The 19027-nt window shown below is 38.8% G+C and overlaps 2 protein-coding genes across 5 annotated transcripts in view; both read right to left on the bottom strand.

Moving 5' to 3' along the window:
* The window catches only part of vps37c (VPS37C subunit of ESCRT-I), a 14948-nt gene extending 14113 nt beyond the window's left edge, over positions 1–835 (bottom strand). Inside the window, exon 1 of one of the 2 annotated variants that reach the window (XM_040147285.1) lies at positions 730–835. The gene's annotated coding sequence lies outside the window, so the exon portion shown is untranslated. Of the gene's footprint in view, positions 1–161; positions 627–729 lie in introns of those variants that run through there. The other variant, XM_040147284.1, reaches the window with a different exon arrangement.
* Positions 836–3115: 2280 nt separating this feature from the next.
* si:dkey-9i23.16 (uncharacterized protein LOC571915 homolog) lies at positions 3116–18999 on the bottom strand. 3 transcript variants are annotated; one of them, XM_040147290.1, is made up of 7 exons: positions 18809–18999; positions 18434–18445; positions 9597–9696; positions 9398–9508; positions 6632–6688; positions 6118–6288; positions 3116–5583 (listed from the first exon to the last, which is right to left on the bottom strand). In XM_040147290.1, the coding sequence occupies exons 3-7, from the start codon at positions 9675–9677 to the stop codon at positions 5476–5478; spliced, it is 528 nt and encodes a 175-aa protein (XP_040003224.1). In that variant the 5' UTR covers positions 9678–9696; positions 18434–18445; positions 18809–18999; the 3' UTR covers positions 3116–5475. The 3 variants fall into 3 exon arrangements, with proteins under 3 accessions (XP_040003224.1, XP_040003222.1, XP_040003223.1); XM_040147288.1 differs by having other exon boundaries at positions 9597–9681; positions 18809–18998; XM_040147289.1 differs by lacking the exon at positions 18434–18445 and having other exon boundaries at positions 9597–9681; positions 18809–18997.
* Between the last annotated feature and the right edge of the window lie 28 nt (positions 19000–19027).

The following is a 19027-nucleotide window of genomic DNA, read 5'->3' as shown; positions in this document are numbered from 1 at the left end:
CATCACAAGTGGTAGTAAGACATTCAGACAGTTGGCTAACAGCTAGCTAGCATATTGAAGTCATTCTGTAGTCGCAGAGTGGAGATGAATGACTGCAGGCCACGGAGCATGGCGAGCTATTCCCTGAGGAAAGAAAAGGCTGAAAATAAGCTGGCACTTACACGATGCTAGCAAACCAAAGACCGCTTGACACTACGCCCTGGTGACATCCAACACCACCTCTGTTTCCACTGACAGCTGACACGGCCTTGGGATTTCCAACCTGCCCTCACTCAGTCTGCCGACTCGATAAGCTAACCAGCTACTCGGCGACGTCCGGTCTCAGCTGACGGTTCCGCGTTTAGCGATCTGATGACAACAACAGTTGGTATGATCGCAATGTCAGGCAGTCAGCTACCGTCAACTTCGAGGGAAGCCCAGCGGTCTGACGATCAAAAACGGAGCCCAGAATGACGGCGCTCGGCCCTAACGACCACTGCCACAGGCCTTTTTATCCCGATAAATCTTACTTTATTAAACACACGACCGCAATCGACAGAACGTATTCGAAAAGACCGAAATAATCGCTAAAATGTAGAAAGTTTCACTCCACACTGACAGATACCGCCGCCATTTTAGGAACCATCCACGTTCCGTGGTTTGCGGGGGTGCTCTGACAAAACTAAAATATTATAAAACAGCACTGGTGTACTGAAATGGACTCCTGATTTATACCTTTTAAACACTTACTCTTTCTCAATATATTTAGGAGTAGTTATTTCAACTGTGGCCGTTTTCCCTGTGCTTCCCCTCTATGTCAGGGTAATGGTGGAGCCCTGTGTTCAGCTGATATAAGGGAACCCCCCTTCATTATGTGAAGTTAATGTTCTAGTTGCTGCTGCCAGTGTCCCTTCATCACTGCTGTCAGTGGAAGAGCATCTGTCACCATGCTGAGCCGCAGGAGCTGCAGGAGCTGTCACCACCAGGACCAGGCTCTGTCAGAACCGGAGAAATGAGAGGACAGAATATGCTCTGATAGAAGAAACAACGATAGCATTCTCTGATAAGGCTCCAGTTATAAAGGCGCATAAGCTGTAATCAATGGCTGCATTAATGGTTAATACATGATTTACTAATGCTGCATGGATCAGTTGTTAATATTATCAATTGCAGACCTGATGGATTATTGTAGAACACTTTATTAATGATTTATTAAGATTTAAAATTGCATTTGAATGACTTACTTTTGACCCTTTATTAATGTCATACTAATATTTCCAACTACAGACCTGATGGCTTTTTAGAACGTGTGAAACCCTCAGTCCTCTTAATGTTTTACCAAAATTTGTAACTGCATTCTTACTGAATAGAAACTCGCAGCCATGTTATTACCAAAACACTATATTTAAACAGGACACACTGATGGAAGAGAGTCTTTATTCAGGCAACAGAGTGGAAAATTTTCACTTCAAAATGTCATACAAAATGCTCTTACATTAACATTTCACATTGTATTGTTCTCTATACATTTGCACCAGTTTAAGTTTTGCACACCGATCCACAGCCAGTCAAAGTCTGTGTATTAGTCAATAAATGGTTCTACCATAATAAGTCTGCAGATGTAAATGTTAATAATCAGTTCCTAGATACAGTTTGGTCCAGATGTCCTGCAGCTTTTTTCCAGTAGATTAGTGGTCAAATGGTCCACTCGAGAGGTCTCCCTAATGAATTAAAAAGATAAAAAGACGAAGTCTCTGCTGGAGGAGGAGTTGCCACAACATGGCAAGCCAAAAGTTGTTCTTATTATTGGCCTAGAACTGATGAATGAAGGATTAGTAAATAATGTGTAAACCTTTAACAGATAGGTTAATTACATCTTATTAAGCCTTTATAAATGGTGGCTTATCAAGTGGTACTGAAAAAAACATCTGACTGTGGAGATTATCTGTATATCTGTTAGCTAAGTTTTTTCATTAGAAGCTGAAATGATTCTAAGCGGACACCTAGCACTTTGACAAGAATCCACCCAGTATCAATAATGATAATTGCTTTTATTAATAATAGTAGGTTAAGTTGTATTTGGCACTGGTGGCAGCAAATGCACTATTAATGGTTTTTGTAGGCTTATAAACTTGTTGCATCCTCTCTAAATTTAGCTTTAGAGGTTTTTAGGCCGTAACGAATTAAAATTCTGGTAGAAAGACAGAAAACACAAATTTATCAGCTACTGATGAAAAAATTAATGTTGGTATTGACTTTCAGTCTGCCAAACTATAATAGATTATTATCTTGAAGGAAATCCCTTTTACAGCCAGGCATTAAACACAAAAACATAGGAATAAACAGCCGACAATAAAAAAATAGTTCAAAATATTGGGAATATACAAACTACAAAAACTAAAGTGGAAGAATTAGACACACACCTAATAAAGAGCCAAATGAGTACAGTTCTAGGTAAGACACTGTAAAGATAAAATCTCTGTATTACCTTTAGAGATTCAGCCTCTCAGTTGCTCAGTGGAAGGAGTAGTATTCATGTGCCCTAGTAAGAACATATAGTAGCTGGACCTTTTTTGACAGACATTATCAGTATTTGATTCACAGTACAGCTTATCAATGACAGTGTGCACATTTGTGTGATAGCCTGTTTTTCAGTGTGATAGTTTTGTAAAAAATGAAATGATAATGTAAAGAGACCAAGAAATCATTAAGAATTAGGTCAATATGTTTGAAGCTCTGATCACTGTAGTCACAGACATGTGCCAACGATGCACCTGAACAACTGATGTAAAATGTAAATGAAGGATAAATGGTAAATATCAGGTGAACATTACTGTAGTTGAGGAGCAGGTAGTGAAACAGCAATTCTTAAAATCTGCTGTTTGATTCAAGCCCTGCTAACGATATTAGCTGTTTGTCCTTGACAGGGTAGAAGCCACTCTTCGGTTGGCTGCCCAGGCCATGTAATGGAAATACTCATAACACAACTGTCAAAATGAGCCCAGGTCACAGGATGGAAAAACACAATCAGTCTTAGAGACAGTTTATACATAAGTTAACACCGTTTGAATCAGATGTATTTTTTATCACCAACACCAACACAATAACAGTAACATCTGTATATACTACACTACTCTTTGTGAGGTTTATATTGTAAGGTTTAGTGTAAAGTGTTTATTATTTTGCCCTCCCTCAACTTACATACAGAGGTACAAACTATTAAGACCAAGTAATACAGCAACAAGCTCCTGCTTCAAAAATGATAATTTTGTTGAAAAATACAGAGATGCATGTTACTGCCTTCCCTATCTTTATTTTCTTAATGATATTTTATTAGCTATAAATGTATAATAACATGTTGAACATTACAAAACATTAAGTGAATATAAAACAAGGAAGCATATGTACAGTATTTGTGTGTGTGTGTGTGTGTGTGTGTGTGTGTGTGTGTGTGTGTGTGTGTGTGTGTGTGTGTGTGTGTGTGTGTGTGTGTGTGTGTGTGTGTGTGTTTTAATCTGCTATGGGTAAAACAATAGACACAGATTCACAAAGAGCAAGTTTGCTGATTGTTCTGTTGGAATATTTACAGTGATTAACTTTAGTACTTTTAACTTTTGTGTTGTACATGCAATTATAGATAGATACTTATTAAATCTCTGAATTTGGTCCTAAGCATTCCAATTCCAGATCAGGAGATTGAGTTTAAAGACACAGTGAAATAAAAATACATTTTCCAAGTGCCAATAATATATACTCAATTTTTAACTCTTGGTAAATATACCAAATATCTTTTTTTAAAATATACTTTTTGAGTGAAAAAGTGAAAAAAGTCAGCTGCTCTGAGCCATAAAGCAACTGTACACAATCTGTGTATTATCATATTACAAAAAGACACAGAGACTAGCTGGTGAACATAGTGGTGCATTTAGCAGCTAAAGGGCCAAATATTTCCTTCAAGAGTTGGTAGAGACCAAAAACAGAACTAAAAGAAAGGGAAAATTGGATTTCAGATTCATCAGGTGGACATAAACACCAATCCAAATGAATGATCATGTTGCTTTGAATAAGAAATGTGAATAGGTATTTGTACTAACACATTAACAATAGCAACTTTATAAGGCAATAATATGTCAAGATGTAGTGTGTCAGCCTGTCAGTTTTTCTGCCTCCAATTGCCAGAAAATGATCATGGTCGCTTTAAATCTGTAAAAACTATTTTTTGTTAATGAATTAACACATTAAAAAAAGATGCTAATCCTCAAAAGTTACTGTTTTTTTTTGGTTTAGTTACCAGATGGGGCTTACTTCCAAACTGCTGATAGTGTGTCTATCCTGAGTTCTAAAGAGCTGGAGAGATGATCAGATAAGGGATACAGTAAATCCAAATTTCACAGAAAAGTCAGAAAAAAATCAGCATAATTTATCAGAGATACTTCTACCTTTTAGATCCCTTTAATCATCTTTAGATTTATCTTGGGACCCCTCTTGGGTAAATTTTCCATTTATTGTCTTTTTTATTTCTAAATAAAATATGTCATCACTTATTTTTACTACTATTCAGTTCATATAGACTTTTTCACATCTACATGCTGACTATGCTTACAAGAACTTATTTTCTGCCTGCTTCTGTTGTTACACTTTATGATGTCAGGACACATTTAGTTTTTAAAAGAACTCATATGATCTCTATTATGAAAATTCAGAGCAGTCACCAAATCCATTAAAACAGAAATCCGCTTTAGCGCATTCCTCTTTCACTTGGACTTTTCATCTACTTTCAGTCTTCATGCTAAGCTAAGCTAATCATCTCCTGGCTCCTGCTCCATATTTACAGGTATTGTTTGATAGAGAACCAGACACATATATGGGGCCTTTTACAGTGTAAAAATCAGATAAACTCTGTGATGGATGGCTCTGTTTCCAAAAGACCTTAGACCTAGTTTGGCATTTCTGTTTTCTTACTTATCAGCCAGCACATACATCAATTCTGATATATCTACAATAAGCTGATATTGGCCGATATATGTCTAATAATAGTGACGATATTAATAAATAACATTATTTTCAACTAGTGTGTGTTATTTCACTTATACCATGGCCACTAATCAGGCAAATTTATTTTTCAGTTTGTTTGGTTGTTGGTGGATAAACTGATCACCAGACTTTTGTTTGATTTGTGTTGTTTAATGATTTTATTGGACACCTTCTGGCCAATCAGAAATATAATTTCCCATCTATTGTCTTTTTATTTCTGATGAAAATATTTCATCACAGTTGTTACACTTTATAATGTCAGGACAGATTTAGTTTTCAATAGAACTCATATGATCTGTGTTATGAAAAACTCACTGCAGTCAACTGATCCACTGAAACAGAAATCTGCAAGTCTGACACTTTCAAAAATGTGTAAGTGAAAAATAAGTGATTTTCAATTCTACTGCTGACAAAGAGGAATTCAACATATATGATGTGTGTGTTTGTGCGCACGCATGTGCGTTAGTCTGTTTTGAGTGCTTTGAGGGCATAGACAGACAGGAGGCAGTGCAGGACCACAGCCCCAGTGTTGTAAAGTAGCAGCAGCACTGTCACACTCCAGCAGTAGGCCTGGAGGAAATAAGAAACACATCATATACTTAAGCACACTGATGTGACTAAACTGACATGATCTACATTGCAGTGTAAAAATTGTATTTATTTAATGTTTATATGTGCAGGGACAAATACAGTATATAGGAAGAAACAATGCCACATACTATAGCATTTATAGCCTAGGCTAGTTTGTATGCCCATCCTTGTATGGACCTAAAATACATCACAGGAAACAATAAAATACAATAAAATCTACTCATATGACAGGGCTACATGCTTTTCCTTATTTCTTACATCATGAATCGGATGAGGACGCTTCTCTTTCCATCCTTCTATTTTATCTATGCAACAGTTTATTTCTCCTTATTATCATCACCATTACCATACTTCCACCTCAACCATCTCTCTATCCTTCCTATAACTCCTATCATTCAGCTTATCTCTTAATCCTATTATCTGCTTTGATTTTTCTGTTCCTTTTCTTTTTCTTTGCCATAAGAAAAGAAAAAAAAGAAAAATGAAAAAAAAGAAAAGTTTGATCACACTGACCGTCAGGAGTTCCCCAGGACACTCATAATATGATTGTCTGTAGTAATGGTCAGAAGGAATGGGCATGCACAGCTCTTCACTTCTAACAGTGTGGAGGCTGTAGCAATAGAGGCAGAAGGCAAGCAGCGCCCCCAGCAAGCCAACCACATTACTGCAGGCACAACCTTGAAGCTGTGGAGGGGGGCAGTGCAGATCCATCACATTTTCAGACAGCCATACTGTACACTGATTACATTGTAATAAACTCTTAAGGGCTGATGTTCTTCATTTTGATTTGAAATTACACTCATGCAAAGTAATATATATTATTATTATTATCATTATTATTAATATTTCAAGTAAAGTAACATTACACTGCCTCTCCTCAGTTTACTTCAAGAACCTTCATACATTTCAAGAGTGAAAGCAAAATGTTTTTTGTTAGAATGGAAAAACAGAAGGTGGTGATGTCTGAGATATTGGTTAAATCAAAATCTCCCATGAATCATTAGATCACCTTCTTATGTGAACTTACCAGTTGTCTGCTGGGGTTCCTCTCATTAGCCATGGTGAATGATCCTCCTACCAAAATCTGCAGGGCGCACGCACGCACGCACACACGCACACACACGCACACACGCACACACACACACACACACACACACACACACACACACACACACACACACTTGTTTTACGGTCATTGACATACCCTAGCCCCTTACTCTAACCTTAACCATAACAAATAAATGCCTAATCCCAAACCTTACTGCAACCCTAACCTAAATTTTCACCCCAACCCTAAAACCATGTCTTAACTCTCAAACAGGCATTTAAACTTGTGGGGTCCATTGTGGGCTCCCAGTTTTCGGATCCCACAAATATAGTACAGCATACGAGAACACAGTAGTTGACTGTTAACTCGGAAGCTGATGCTACTTTGATCAGAGTAAATTACATGAACCAGAGAACTTGACAACTAGACACTTGTGTTTACTTGAATACATTTTTTTTTAGACTAAAATGTAATGTCCTTTCCATTCACGGAATGATTTTGTGCTTTAACGTAGTTGGAAATTTGAATCACTTTACAGATTTCAATACTTGTGTTTCTTCCAGCTGGCTATGGTTATGTCTTTAAAGGACAGATTCACATTTTTGCAAGTCAGTCTTAGAGTAACATGCCCATACATACATTTGCTTCAGAAAATATTCAGCCCCTTCACTTTTTGCACTCTATTGTGTTGTAGATTTCATTTAAATGGATAAAATTACCATTTTTACCCATCAATTTACATGGTTTAAAGTGGGATTTGGCAGGTGGTGGAACCAAAAGATCCAGTGTAGCGGTGTAACTCTGTACTATGTCTGTGAGTGCAGTCCTGGAAAATGCACGCAGCACGCTCTCATGCGCATTCCAAGTGACAGGCACACCGAGAGTCGGTAAAGAGACAGACCGGATGAGTAAAAATTGAAAAACCAAGCCATGAAGTTAAAGTAACTCTCTGTAGACCTCAATGATAAAATCATGGTGGGGCATTGATCAGGAAAAGGGTATAAAACCCAGTGTTCCCAGGAGCACAGTGACTTCAATAACTGTGAAATGGAAGAAGTTGGAACCACCAGGAACTTTACTATAGTTGACCCAGGAAGAGTCCTGGTGGTTTCAAACTTTCCTGGTTACTCAGTTTGACCATCTGACCAAACTGAGTAACAGTGAAAGATGGGCCTTGGTCAGGAAGGTGACATAGAACCCAACGGTCACTCTAACAGCGCTTCAGAAGTCCACTGCAGAGATGGTAGAACCTGCCAGAAGGGCAACCATCTCAGCAACACTCCATCAATCAGGCCTTGTGGTAGGGTGGCTAGACGGAAGTCACTGAGTAAATGACAGCTCGTTTGGAGTTTGCCAGCCAAAGCATTTAAAAGTACTCTGAGAGCATATAGGAAAATATTCTGTGGTCTGATGAAATAAAAATTTCACCTTTTTGGCAGAAATCTACACACTATGTTTGTTGAACATCAGGCCCTGCTCATCACCTGGCTAATATCAGCCCTACAAGTGAAGCATAGTGGTATCATCATCATGCTATGGGGGTGCTTCTCAGTGGCAGGAAAAGGGAGAGTGGTCAGAATTGAGGGCAGGATGAATGCACCCAAGTACAGAGAGGTCCCTGAAAAAAAAAAACCTGTTCCAGAGTGCAGGCAACTTGAGAATGGGGCAATGGTTCAGCCTTCAGAACGACAATGACCTGAAGCATACGGTCAAGAAAACACTGGTGTGATTTTGAGACAAATCTCTGACTGTCCTTGAGTGGCAAAGCCAAAGTCCAGACTTAAACCACAAACAACCTCTGTACAGAGACCTGATGAAGGAAGAATGGGATATACTGCCCAAATCCAGGTACACAGCATATAAGAACACTAGAAGCTGTAATTTCTGCCAAAGGAGCATCTACAAATTACTGAATTAAGGGTCTGAATACTTTTGTAAATGAGAGATTTCAGGTTTGGATTTTTAGTAAATTTGTAAATATTTCTAAAAACACATTTCCACTTTTCCATTATGGGTCATTGGATGTATATTGATGGACAAAAATGGCAGTTTTATCATTTTAAAATTATATAGAAGCAGCCAGACATCTGTTTTTCTTATTATTTTTTTCTTAGTAGTAGTATTATTATACATATTTTCATATCTTGTGTTGGGCTGCACTATCTTTCAATCAACTTGTTACCGGGAGGTAAATTTCTGTACGTAAGGGGCTGAGCTGACAGTTGTTGCTTTCAGTCACCAGTGAGGAGATGTCTAAAGCAAAAACCTTTTGATTCATCAGTGACAATGAGGATTCAGTACACTTGGTTCAATTTTAAGATTGAGAGTTAAAGAGCAGCCAGATGGAGACTGTACAGCTGTCACACTTATATTTAAGTGCTCTTACTGATCTATCGCGGCCATATATTACTCATATTTCAGATATAATTTGATCTTTGGTTATTTTATTTTTGCCTGATGATGGTCCTATGAGTGAAATGTTGTATACAGTAAATTTACATGCAAGTGCAGACAACCTGCAGGAGCTTGTCACCTTTTGGTATATTTGATCCTGTTTCTTCCATGTCACCAAAGACTCTTTTTAGAAACGCTCAAATTCTCTTTATTGTCAGTGACGAAATTTATATTCCATTCTGTACTAAATGCTTCATCAGATATATACATTTGCAGGAGAATTAGAGTTGAAGCTCTTGAAACTACTCACAGTCAAACTAACAATCAGAATAAGAATCATGAGGTACATACAAGGATTCCTAAGACAAGTGGCAGTATGAAGAGTTTTGGCAGAGTTTGATCAGCATAAGCAAGCGGTACAGAAAGCACCACCTGGAACAGCCCCAAGAGGATGGTCACCACCTACACAGACACAGAGATCTGGCATTACACCCTTTTAAATAATAATTTATTGGAAGTTAGAGTTTAAATTCCAATAACGTTGACTCGCCCCAGCAGTTTCAGGGTCGAACCAGGCGGAGAGGCGATGTAACCTGGGTTCGACTGTTGGCACCACCTCCTCAGAAGGCATTTTGCTGCAAAAAGGGAATCTGAAGTCAGATACAACAGTAGATCTTAGTGAAGAGGGGTTTTCCACAAACCAAACCAAACTCATACCACTCTAGATTACAGTAAATAGTCATTTATTAACAATACATTTTTGTCAAATTTCACTCCACTATCACCAGTCAATTGAACTCTAATGGATTTTTACAGACTCCTTCAATCCTCAGCCCTGTGACTGCAAAACTCACTTGATCCCATCATTAACAGAAGGAGACTGTGTGTGCAAACTCCTGTAGTATTGTAGCAAGATAGCAGAAGAGGATGGAGAGGACTACAATGCTCATATACTGGTGTCACAATCAACAGAGGAGCCCAGTGCGCCATGTCCCAGGTGCAGACACTCATACATATACACACACTCACACACACAGACAGGGGAAGACAGAAAACACCGGGAAAGGAGAAACACCAGAAATACAAGGAAAAAAACTGGAGTGGAGGGGAAATTGGAAACTCAGGCCATGTCCAAACTAACATAAAATAAGATATTTGACTGTTACTGTACATGCACATCAAAGGAGGAAATCTATAGTAGCAACAGAAATCTTCTCACTGTCTCTCAATATTAACACTGGTTATTTTCAGGGAGTGAACAAGGTACCGCTTTATTTTGCAGCCCACATACTCAAAACACTATAACAGTGATTTCTTCTGATACCTCTGGTACTTCACTTTCACTAAAAAGTAGCTGTCAGGTGAAATTCCTCAAGCATGATATTCAAAAAAGTTGGTACTCAGAGAAATTTGACATGTACTTGTTGAATTTATTAATATCTTTTTTCACAGGCTTAACTGGGAATAATAGTTGGTAATTTCCTGATCTTGAAATTTGCTTTGCCTGTTTTGTTATTGGTACTGTGGGGAAAATTAGGTCTTAGACTCTAAAATGTTGTCAACATGAGTACACAACAGCAGAATAATAATTCAAATTTAAAAAAACAAAAAAAAAAACTAATAAGATTTTATTAGTCTCTGTAGCACGGGGGAGGACCAAAAGGCGGGAAGGGTTTCTCCACATGCTGTGGTTGTGAACACCCAGTTTTTTTTTTTTCAAACAGCAGGTAACTGCGTTTTTTCGAGGTTATTTCCATCAGGTATCTGTAGCAAGTATAACTGTGGCTCTTTTGAGGGTTTCATAACAGTACTTGGTGCATGCCAGCCCTTCTCCCCATCTAAGTCGAGAAGTAGGCTGTCACCTGGATGCAAGGATGGGAGAAAACAAGCAGAATGCCTTTTGTCATAGAAGAGCTTGTAGGCAGCCTTTGCCTTCTTGTCACAAGCTGCTTCATCCTTGTGGGCTATAATGCTCAACTTCAATCTCTCTCCGTGGACGGGACCTGTGGTGCAGATTTGGCAAATTGTCATCAGCTGGGCAGGCAACTCGCCTGTGATTGCAATTGTGGTGTCTCTGTAACTCAACAGAGCCAGGCAGGGGTTCGGCTGCTGCAAGATCAATTTAGCTGTTCCAGTAGCCCTCTCCACAGCCCTGTTAGATTGATGGAAGTGGGGGCTGCTGGTTGTGTGTTGAATTCCCCACTCAGAATAGACCCGTGCAAACTAAGCAGAACTGAACTGAGTCTCATTGTCAGATATGAGTTCTCTTGGGATGCTTCATCAAACACACATGCCCTTAAACTTGACAATGACATGCTGACTAACGGAGGACTGCAGAGGGACTAGCTCAATGTTTCTGGAGTAATAGTCTACTAAGATGAGCTAATGCTTATTAGAGAGCTCAAACAGGTCAGCCCTAATTTAGTATCATGGATCAGACGGCAGTGGAATGGTGATGAGTGGTTCCTTTCTCTGAGCTGGCTTGTGCTCCTGGTAAAAGGTGTAAGAGCATTCTGTTTACGTCTGTTCCAGGGCTGGGCCACGTTACAGACATTCTTGCCTGTTCAAGGTATTTCATAAAGCCTTGATGTCTTTTGGAGCCCTTGGAGAATTTTTCAGCTCATTCACTACAGAGTTGTAGCAATAGGAAAGACTGACTGTCCTGACATGCTGAGGTAAGTGTAATGTGTCATTTCCAGTTGCCAGCCATTTGTGTGACTGATGACGAGTTTTGCTGCTCTCCAGCCCTGCTTAACTGGGTAGAGCCCAGTTAATTTTGCTACTTTCTTCATTACAGCAGCTAATTATCCGCTGTACATTTAAACGTACATTACTTCTGCTCAAGCACTCTTTGTTCTCAACTTCTTTTAGTGATTTTCTCTCTAATTCACAATTGTTTACACACTATTCAGATCTGCTAGTTACTTTAGCTTTGCAGTTAGCGATTGCTTCTCTCTCTCCCTCTCACTCTCCTGCTCTCTCTTGCTCGTGTGTCTTATGTTTAGTTACAAGTCTGCCTCCTTTAGCGATAACAGTACATGTAATAAATGTAGTTTATTTGCAGTGACTGAGGCAAGGCTCAGTAAATTGGAAGCATAGCTCCACACCATGGAAACCGAATCATTAGCTGCTGCAGTTAGCCAGCCCCCAGTAGCTGGTGCAAGCCAACCCAGCGTAGCTGCTACTCTATAGGAGTAGGAGAAATGACACATTACACTTACCACAACTTGTCAGGACAGTCAGTCTTTCATATTGCTACAACTCTGTAGTGAATGAACTGAAAAATTCTCCAAGGGCTCCAAAAGCCATCAAGGCTTCATGAAATACCTTGAAACCAGGGCGGCTGGGTGACTTTCCATAACAAGAAGCGTAGCCCTAAGCAGAAGCACATAGTTCACCACCAACCAGTTCTAGATATCTGACTGGGTTTATTGGTAGAACAAAACCATTACAACCCAGAGTTGAGATCAGGAAGCAGAGTTGCAGTCTTACACGCTTCTCTGCTCTTCCATTACAGCAGGCACCCACACAAAATCCCATAAAGACTGTCTGCCCCTAACCACCTAAATAAGTAACGCAAAAATTAAGAAGAGTTGTACACAAATACCTAATAATAATTAAGACCACTGCTGCAAAATACAACAAAATAGGTGAATTGAATGTGAAATCTTAAACAGTAGATCTCTGCCATCCAAAGCTGTATAAGTAAAACAATCTAATATAAGATCATCATTGATTTATTAAGTCTTACTGAAACCTCACTGTGCCATGATGAATATGTTAGCTTAAATGAATCCACTCACCCAAGTCATGTTATTACTCACATTCCTCAAGGCACTGGCAGAGGAGGTGGTGTTGCAGCCATTTTTGACTCAAGGCTATTAATCAACCCTAAACCTAAAGTCAATTATAACTCATTCGAAAGCCTTGTTCTTAGTCTCTCACATCCAACCTTTAGAAAAATGTATGCCTATTCTATTTGTTATAGTGTACCACGCTCCTGGCCCGTACTCTGAATTTTTATCTGAATTCATAGAATTTTTATCCAGTTTAGTCCTAAGCACAGATAAATTAATTATAGTAGGTGATTTTAATATTCATGTGTACATTGATAATGCATTTATCTCATGATTAGATTCAACTGGCTTTGCTTAGAGTGTAAATAAACCCACTCCCTCTTTTAACCACACCCTCAACTTTGTTCTGACTTATGGCATCGAAATTGAACATTTAATGGTCTTTCTACAGAATCCCCTTTAATCTTTTGAATTCCTATTACTGAACTACACACCATTAGGCAAAAGATTCTTTACTAGATTTCTATCGATAGTGCTGTAGCTAAATTTAAGGAGGTGATTCCTTCAGCACTTAATTCCCTGCTATGTTACAATACAACAGAGGACTCCTGTGCTAACTTTAATCCCTCCCAAACTGATTATCTTGTATATAGGGCTGCAGGTTCAATGAGGATGACACTCAACTCTACTGCCCTTCTTAAAAAGAAGATAATAAAAAAAAGGAGGTTAGCTGCATGGTTTAATTCCCAAACCCACATATTAAAGCAAAAAACGCAAAAACTTGAAAGGATATGTCGCTCTACAAAACTTGAAGAATCCCGCTTAGCCTGGCATGATAGTCTTAAAACATATAGGAAGGCCGTCTGTAATGCCAGAACATCTTTAATAGAGGAAATAAAAACCACCCTAGGTTTCTTTTCAGCACTGTAGCCAAGCTGACAGAGAGTCATAGCTCTATTGATCCATTTATTCATATAGCTCTCAGTACTTTCAATTTCATGAGCTTCTTTAATGATAAAATTCTAAATATTAGGGACAAAATTCACAACATCTTGCCCTCAAGAGGCCCAGATTTATCTTCAAACACAGGAACCTTAGAAACAGCTTTTAAACCTGATATATTAGACAGTTTTTCTTCCATTGACCTTCGCAAAACTAACTTCAAAAATGTCTTTTTTAGACTCCATCCCAACTAGGCTGCTTAAGGAAGTTAGCACATCTTTATTAGATAAAATCAATCTGTCTTTATTAAGAGGCTATGTATCTCAGTCCTTTAAAATAGCTGTAAAAAAAAGCCTTAAAAACTTCCATTGTTATGCAGATGATACCCAATTGTACTTGTCAATGAAGCATGATGAAACCAATCAGTTAGCTAAATCAGTTAGCTAAATTTCAAGCATGCCATAAGGACATAAAGACCTGGATGAGCAGCAACTTTCTGCTGTTAAACTAAGACTAAACTGAAGTTATCGTACTTGGCCCTGAACACCTCAGGAACACATTATCTAATGATATACTTAATCTAGATGGCATTCCCCTGGCCTCCAGCACCACTGTTAGGAATCTTGGGGTTCTCTTTAATGGGTATATGTCCTTTAACTCCAGAAAAACAAGCTTCAAGGACTACCTTTTTCCAATTACCTAACATTGTTAAAATCAAGCAAACTGCCTCAAAAAGATGCCGAAATAGTAGTCCATGGTTTTGTTACTTCGAGGGTGGATTATTGCAACTCCTTATGATCAGGCTGTCCCAACAAATCTCTAAATATTTCCCAGCTGATCCAGAATTCTGCAGCACAAATACTAACAAGAATTAGGAAAAGAGATCATATTCGTCCTGTGTTAACTTCTCTGCATTGTCTCCCTGTAAAATCCAGAATAGAATTTAAAATCCTCCTCCTCACCGACAAAGCCCTTAATGGTAAGGCACCATCATATCTGAAAGAGCTCATAGTACCCTATTACCCCACTAAAACACTGCGGTCCCAGAATGCAGGCTTACTTTTGGTTCCTAGAGTCTCCAAAAGTAGAATGGGAGGCAGAGCCTTCAGTTATCAGCCTCCTCTACTGTGGAACCATCGTCCAGTTTGGGTCTGGGAGGCAGACACCCTCTCCATGTTTAAGAGTAGGCTTAAAACCTTCCTTTTTGATAAAGCTTATAGTTAGGACTGGCTCAGGTTTGTCTTGAACCATTCCCTAATTATGCTGCTATAGGCCTAGACTGCCGGGTGACTTCCCATCATGCACCAAGCTCTTCTGTGCTCCTCTCCTTCTCCATTTGTATGCATTCATATCCCATCAGTGCATGTTACTAACTTGACTTCTTCCCTCTCCCATAGTTTTGTTATTTCTCGTCTCTCTCCTCTCTCCTCCTGTCGCTTTCTGCATGTCTTATTATAAGCCCTATTAATTAATTATTAGTTTTATTATTATTCTCATTATTATTATATATCTTTTTGTGGAACATGTATTGTGCTATTTATTTTTAATTTTCTGGAGAAGCGTCATTCCATTTGAGATGTTGTCGTCATGTGTCACTGTGATTGGCTCAGCTGTTTCAGACCTATGAGACCAGTTATGGGTTTGGCTGGGAGTGTATTTATTAATTACCATGCCCTCCTATTTATATTCACATTCACTCAGTCCTATTGCACTTTATGCTGCTGCACCTACATGAACCAAACTAACAGGTGGAGATGGCCACAGTCTGTGCACCCAAGATGTTTCACTTTACACTTTTCGTTGCACTTGTGCAATTAAAATAAAGCCCTATGTTTCGTTCCCCTGCAGCCATAATTCTTATTATCGCTGCAGTACTTATTATTACTACAGTTAAAATAAGTACTCCATATTTAAAATATAATTCTAAAAGTAGCAAGCAGTTGTAAGTATAAAATTTTACATTACATTACGTTCATTCGGCTGATGTTTTGTCCAAAGTGACTTATAATAAGTGCATCCAATCAATGTAGGAACGAAAGCTAGATATCATCAAAAACTGAGAATGTATCCCTTTTAACCAAACAACTAAAAAGGTGTTCAGTGCTATAATACAGGTGCTTCAAGTGCTTTGACATGTATGTTTTTTTAAATCAGAGATAAGTGATTCCTGGCAAGGGTTGTTGAGATGTAATCTGAATGTCATCATTTTAGAATACAGTAAATAATACATTTCTATTTGCACTGCAATTTGAACACTGTTACATCATTTTTTCAAATAAAAATATTGCTGTACCTTTCAATTAGTTGATAAGTAATTTTAAAAATACAGTAATTTTATCACTTAATCTCTTGTCCTCTTCCCCTTTAATTGCATATTGGTAGTAGTCCCAGTAAATATTTAATTGATAACCTGTATTTATTGAATAATTATACTGTAATTTGCTGGCTATAATCTAAAGCTTTACCAAAAGTTGCAGTTCAGTGAGACAGCTCACATGGAATACATTATTATGTGAATTTTGAATATATACAGCATGGGTGTTTGGTGTGTAGGCTCTGACTTCATCACTCCCCCGAAGGAAATGTAGAGCTCAGTACAGGGAATGCAGGGAATGACAATGCTAACATCCCTCCAATGGAAGGTACACTAAGATCCTACAGGTGGATGCTGGGTGGAGGAGCGACTCATGAAATGCTATATGAAGAGCAGCAGGAGCTGCAGCAATAGCCTTAAATGACAGCGGTGTGAGTGGTGTGACAGCAGACAGCAAGGGAGTGGGCACAGCACTAAGGTCTTAAATACACCACCAACCAATCCAAGGGTGCCTTGGATTTATGTTGCACTGAGGGGAGTATGACATGTGAGTGTATTGGTGACTTGAGTTGGGATGCCTGAAGTGGCTCACAGGGTTCAATTTATTCATCTGAAATTATCCTGAGTTGTTATTTAGTTAACATTAAACAACCACATATTCACTGAGTTGCAGCCATTGGCATACTGTCAAGCAGCTGGGAACTTGATGACAGGCTACACTGACTGTTACTGTTTTTTTCTTAAGCTCCTACAACATCAAGTCTGAATAAAATATGGCAAACTGGTGTAATAATAGGAGAGGATATGTGTAAGGTAACGATGTAGAACTAGTTAATGCTGCGTAGCAGTCAGACATAGTTGCATGGGTTTGATAGTGGAACCTCTTGTGTGGTGGTCCTCTACAACACCACAATGTAAACAGTACAGTAGATGCAACCAAACAGTGGGAAACCAGTAAAATAAAGCTACTAAGCAGCATGTGTGTTTTATTTGTGCATGTGTATTCATGTGTATTTCTGTAGTGTGGGTATCTGTTTGGACAGGAAGTGAGGGGTTGAGAAATAGAGAACAAAATGAGGTAGTGAAAGAGAGAAAAAAGGAACAGATAGTGTGTGTGAGTGTGTTAGTTCATCAAAACCACATGTCAAAATCCTCTTGGGAAAGACAAGAATGCTACCAAATGAGAAGCAGATGTGGAGGGAGGAAGAGGAGAGAAGGAGGAAGAGGGGAGGGAGAGTGAGAAAAAAGGGGTGGGGGGAGTACAGGTTGATGATAAAAGGCCCTGTGAAAGTGAGGGGAACGTTTTGTCCTTTACTAGTCTGAAAACAAAATCACTAATTTTTGTTCATGCACAAAATTTTGTCCATTGTTGGTTCTATTGGTTTATTTTCACTTATCTGTAAGGTTATCAGTGTGAGTGTTTTGGTAAGTGGGTTTGGGGAATTACTCGGGATTTACAAGTGGATCACCATACCCTTAACTAAAATAACATCATAACTAACAACATGCTTATCCTCTTAAGTGAGAGTAAACATACAAGACCAGAGGAGGCACAGAGGAGCAAATGTTTTTATGTTACAATACAGAAGAATTTGTGGGAAATGCTATATATTTTTTTGTTTATTGGTACAAAATGCTGCAGATATAGACAACATGCATGAAGGGTCACAAAGGGGTAAGAAAGGTACAGAAAAGGTGCATACAGGTATAGACAGGCTGCATACAGTTACAAATAGAGAGCCTACAGGTACAGACAGGGTACAGACAGGCGTAGACAGGGTACATAAAGATATACACAGGATACACACAGGCGTAGACAGGGTACATAAAGATATACACAGGATACACACAGGTATGGACAGGGTACATACAAGTACAGACAGGGTACCTACATGTATAGACAGGGTGCATATAGGTACAGACAGGGTGCACACAGGCACAGACAAGGTTTTTACGTGTACGGATAGAGGACAAATATGTATCGACAGGGTACTTACGGGTATAGACAGGGTATATATAGGTATACACAAGATAAATGCAGTTATAGACATGATTTATTTGGTTACAGACAGAGTGTATAGAGGTATAGACAGGGTTTCTTCTGGTACAGACAGAGGGCATATAGGTATACATGGGGTACATACAGGTATAGACAGAGTGCATACAGGTGTAGATGCAGGTATAGACAGGGTACATATGGATACTGACGGAGTGCATACAGGTACATGCAGGTATAGGCAGGGTACATACAGATACAGACAGAGTGCAAGCAGGTATAGGCAGGGTTTTTTCGGGTACAGACAGAGGGCATATAGGTATAGATGGGGTACTTACAGGTATAGACAGCTGCATTCACACAGGTACAGACACGACGCATGTGGGAACAGTGAGTCATTGTTTATTTAATTAGGTTGCATTGTAAACAGATTTGTGATTCTGCTGCTGAATGTAGGAGGCAAATACTATAATACACCATTACATGAAACTATGAAGGAAAAAATTAACAAAACAAGCAAAAAACAAACCCTGGCATGGCAGAGGATCACCAGTGCAGATATCAAATTTGGCACTTTAGTCTCATAGTCAGCGTTCAAATCCCTTGTTCCACAAGATTAGATAATGCGTTACTGTCCTATTTATGGACTTTCTGTTTACTGGTCTAACATTTAAATAATTAAAAGAGTTTCATATAACGCGTGTTATACTTACCAAGAAGTTTTCTAGTTCCGGGATACCTGAGAAGTCTCTAGATGATGCCAAGAGAGTTTGGATAAAACTTGCTTTACTGTCCTCCACATGAACTTTTAACGGTAAAAAGTCCCAACAACAAAATGATTTCTGGAATGTACGATACCAGGAGAGGAAGAGAAGGAGGAGCTCTGCTGGATCTCATCCAGAAACAGAGAACAATCTCTCTCTATGTTTCTC

This window comes from Xiphias gladius, chromosome 15 (genome assembly GCF_016859285.1).
Source record: "Xiphias gladius isolate SHS-SW01 ecotype Sanya breed wild chromosome 15, ASM1685928v1, whole genome shotgun sequence".
NCBI classification, from domain to species: Eukaryota; Metazoa; Chordata; class Actinopteri; order Istiophoriformes; family Xiphiidae; genus Xiphias; species Xiphias gladius.
Note: the sequence above shows the minus strand (reverse complement) of the source record. Positions and strands in the feature narration are given on the sequence as shown.

Excerpts from the sequence above, each read along its gene's own strand:
- si:dkey-9i23.16 (XM_040147290.1), bottom strand. The coding sequence starts at position 9,677 with ATGCCTTCTGAGGAGGTGGTGCCAACAGTCGAACCCAGGTTACATCGC. Across the intron at positions 9,509-9,596 it reads TCGACCCTGAAACTGCTGGG|GTGGTGACCATCCTCTTGGG; the intron begins GCGAGTCAACGT and ends GTGTCTGTGTAG. Across the intron at positions 6,289-6,631 it reads GGAACCCCAGCAGACAACTG|CTTCAAGGTTGTGCCTGCAG; the intron begins GTAAGTTCACAT and ends CCCCCTCCACAG.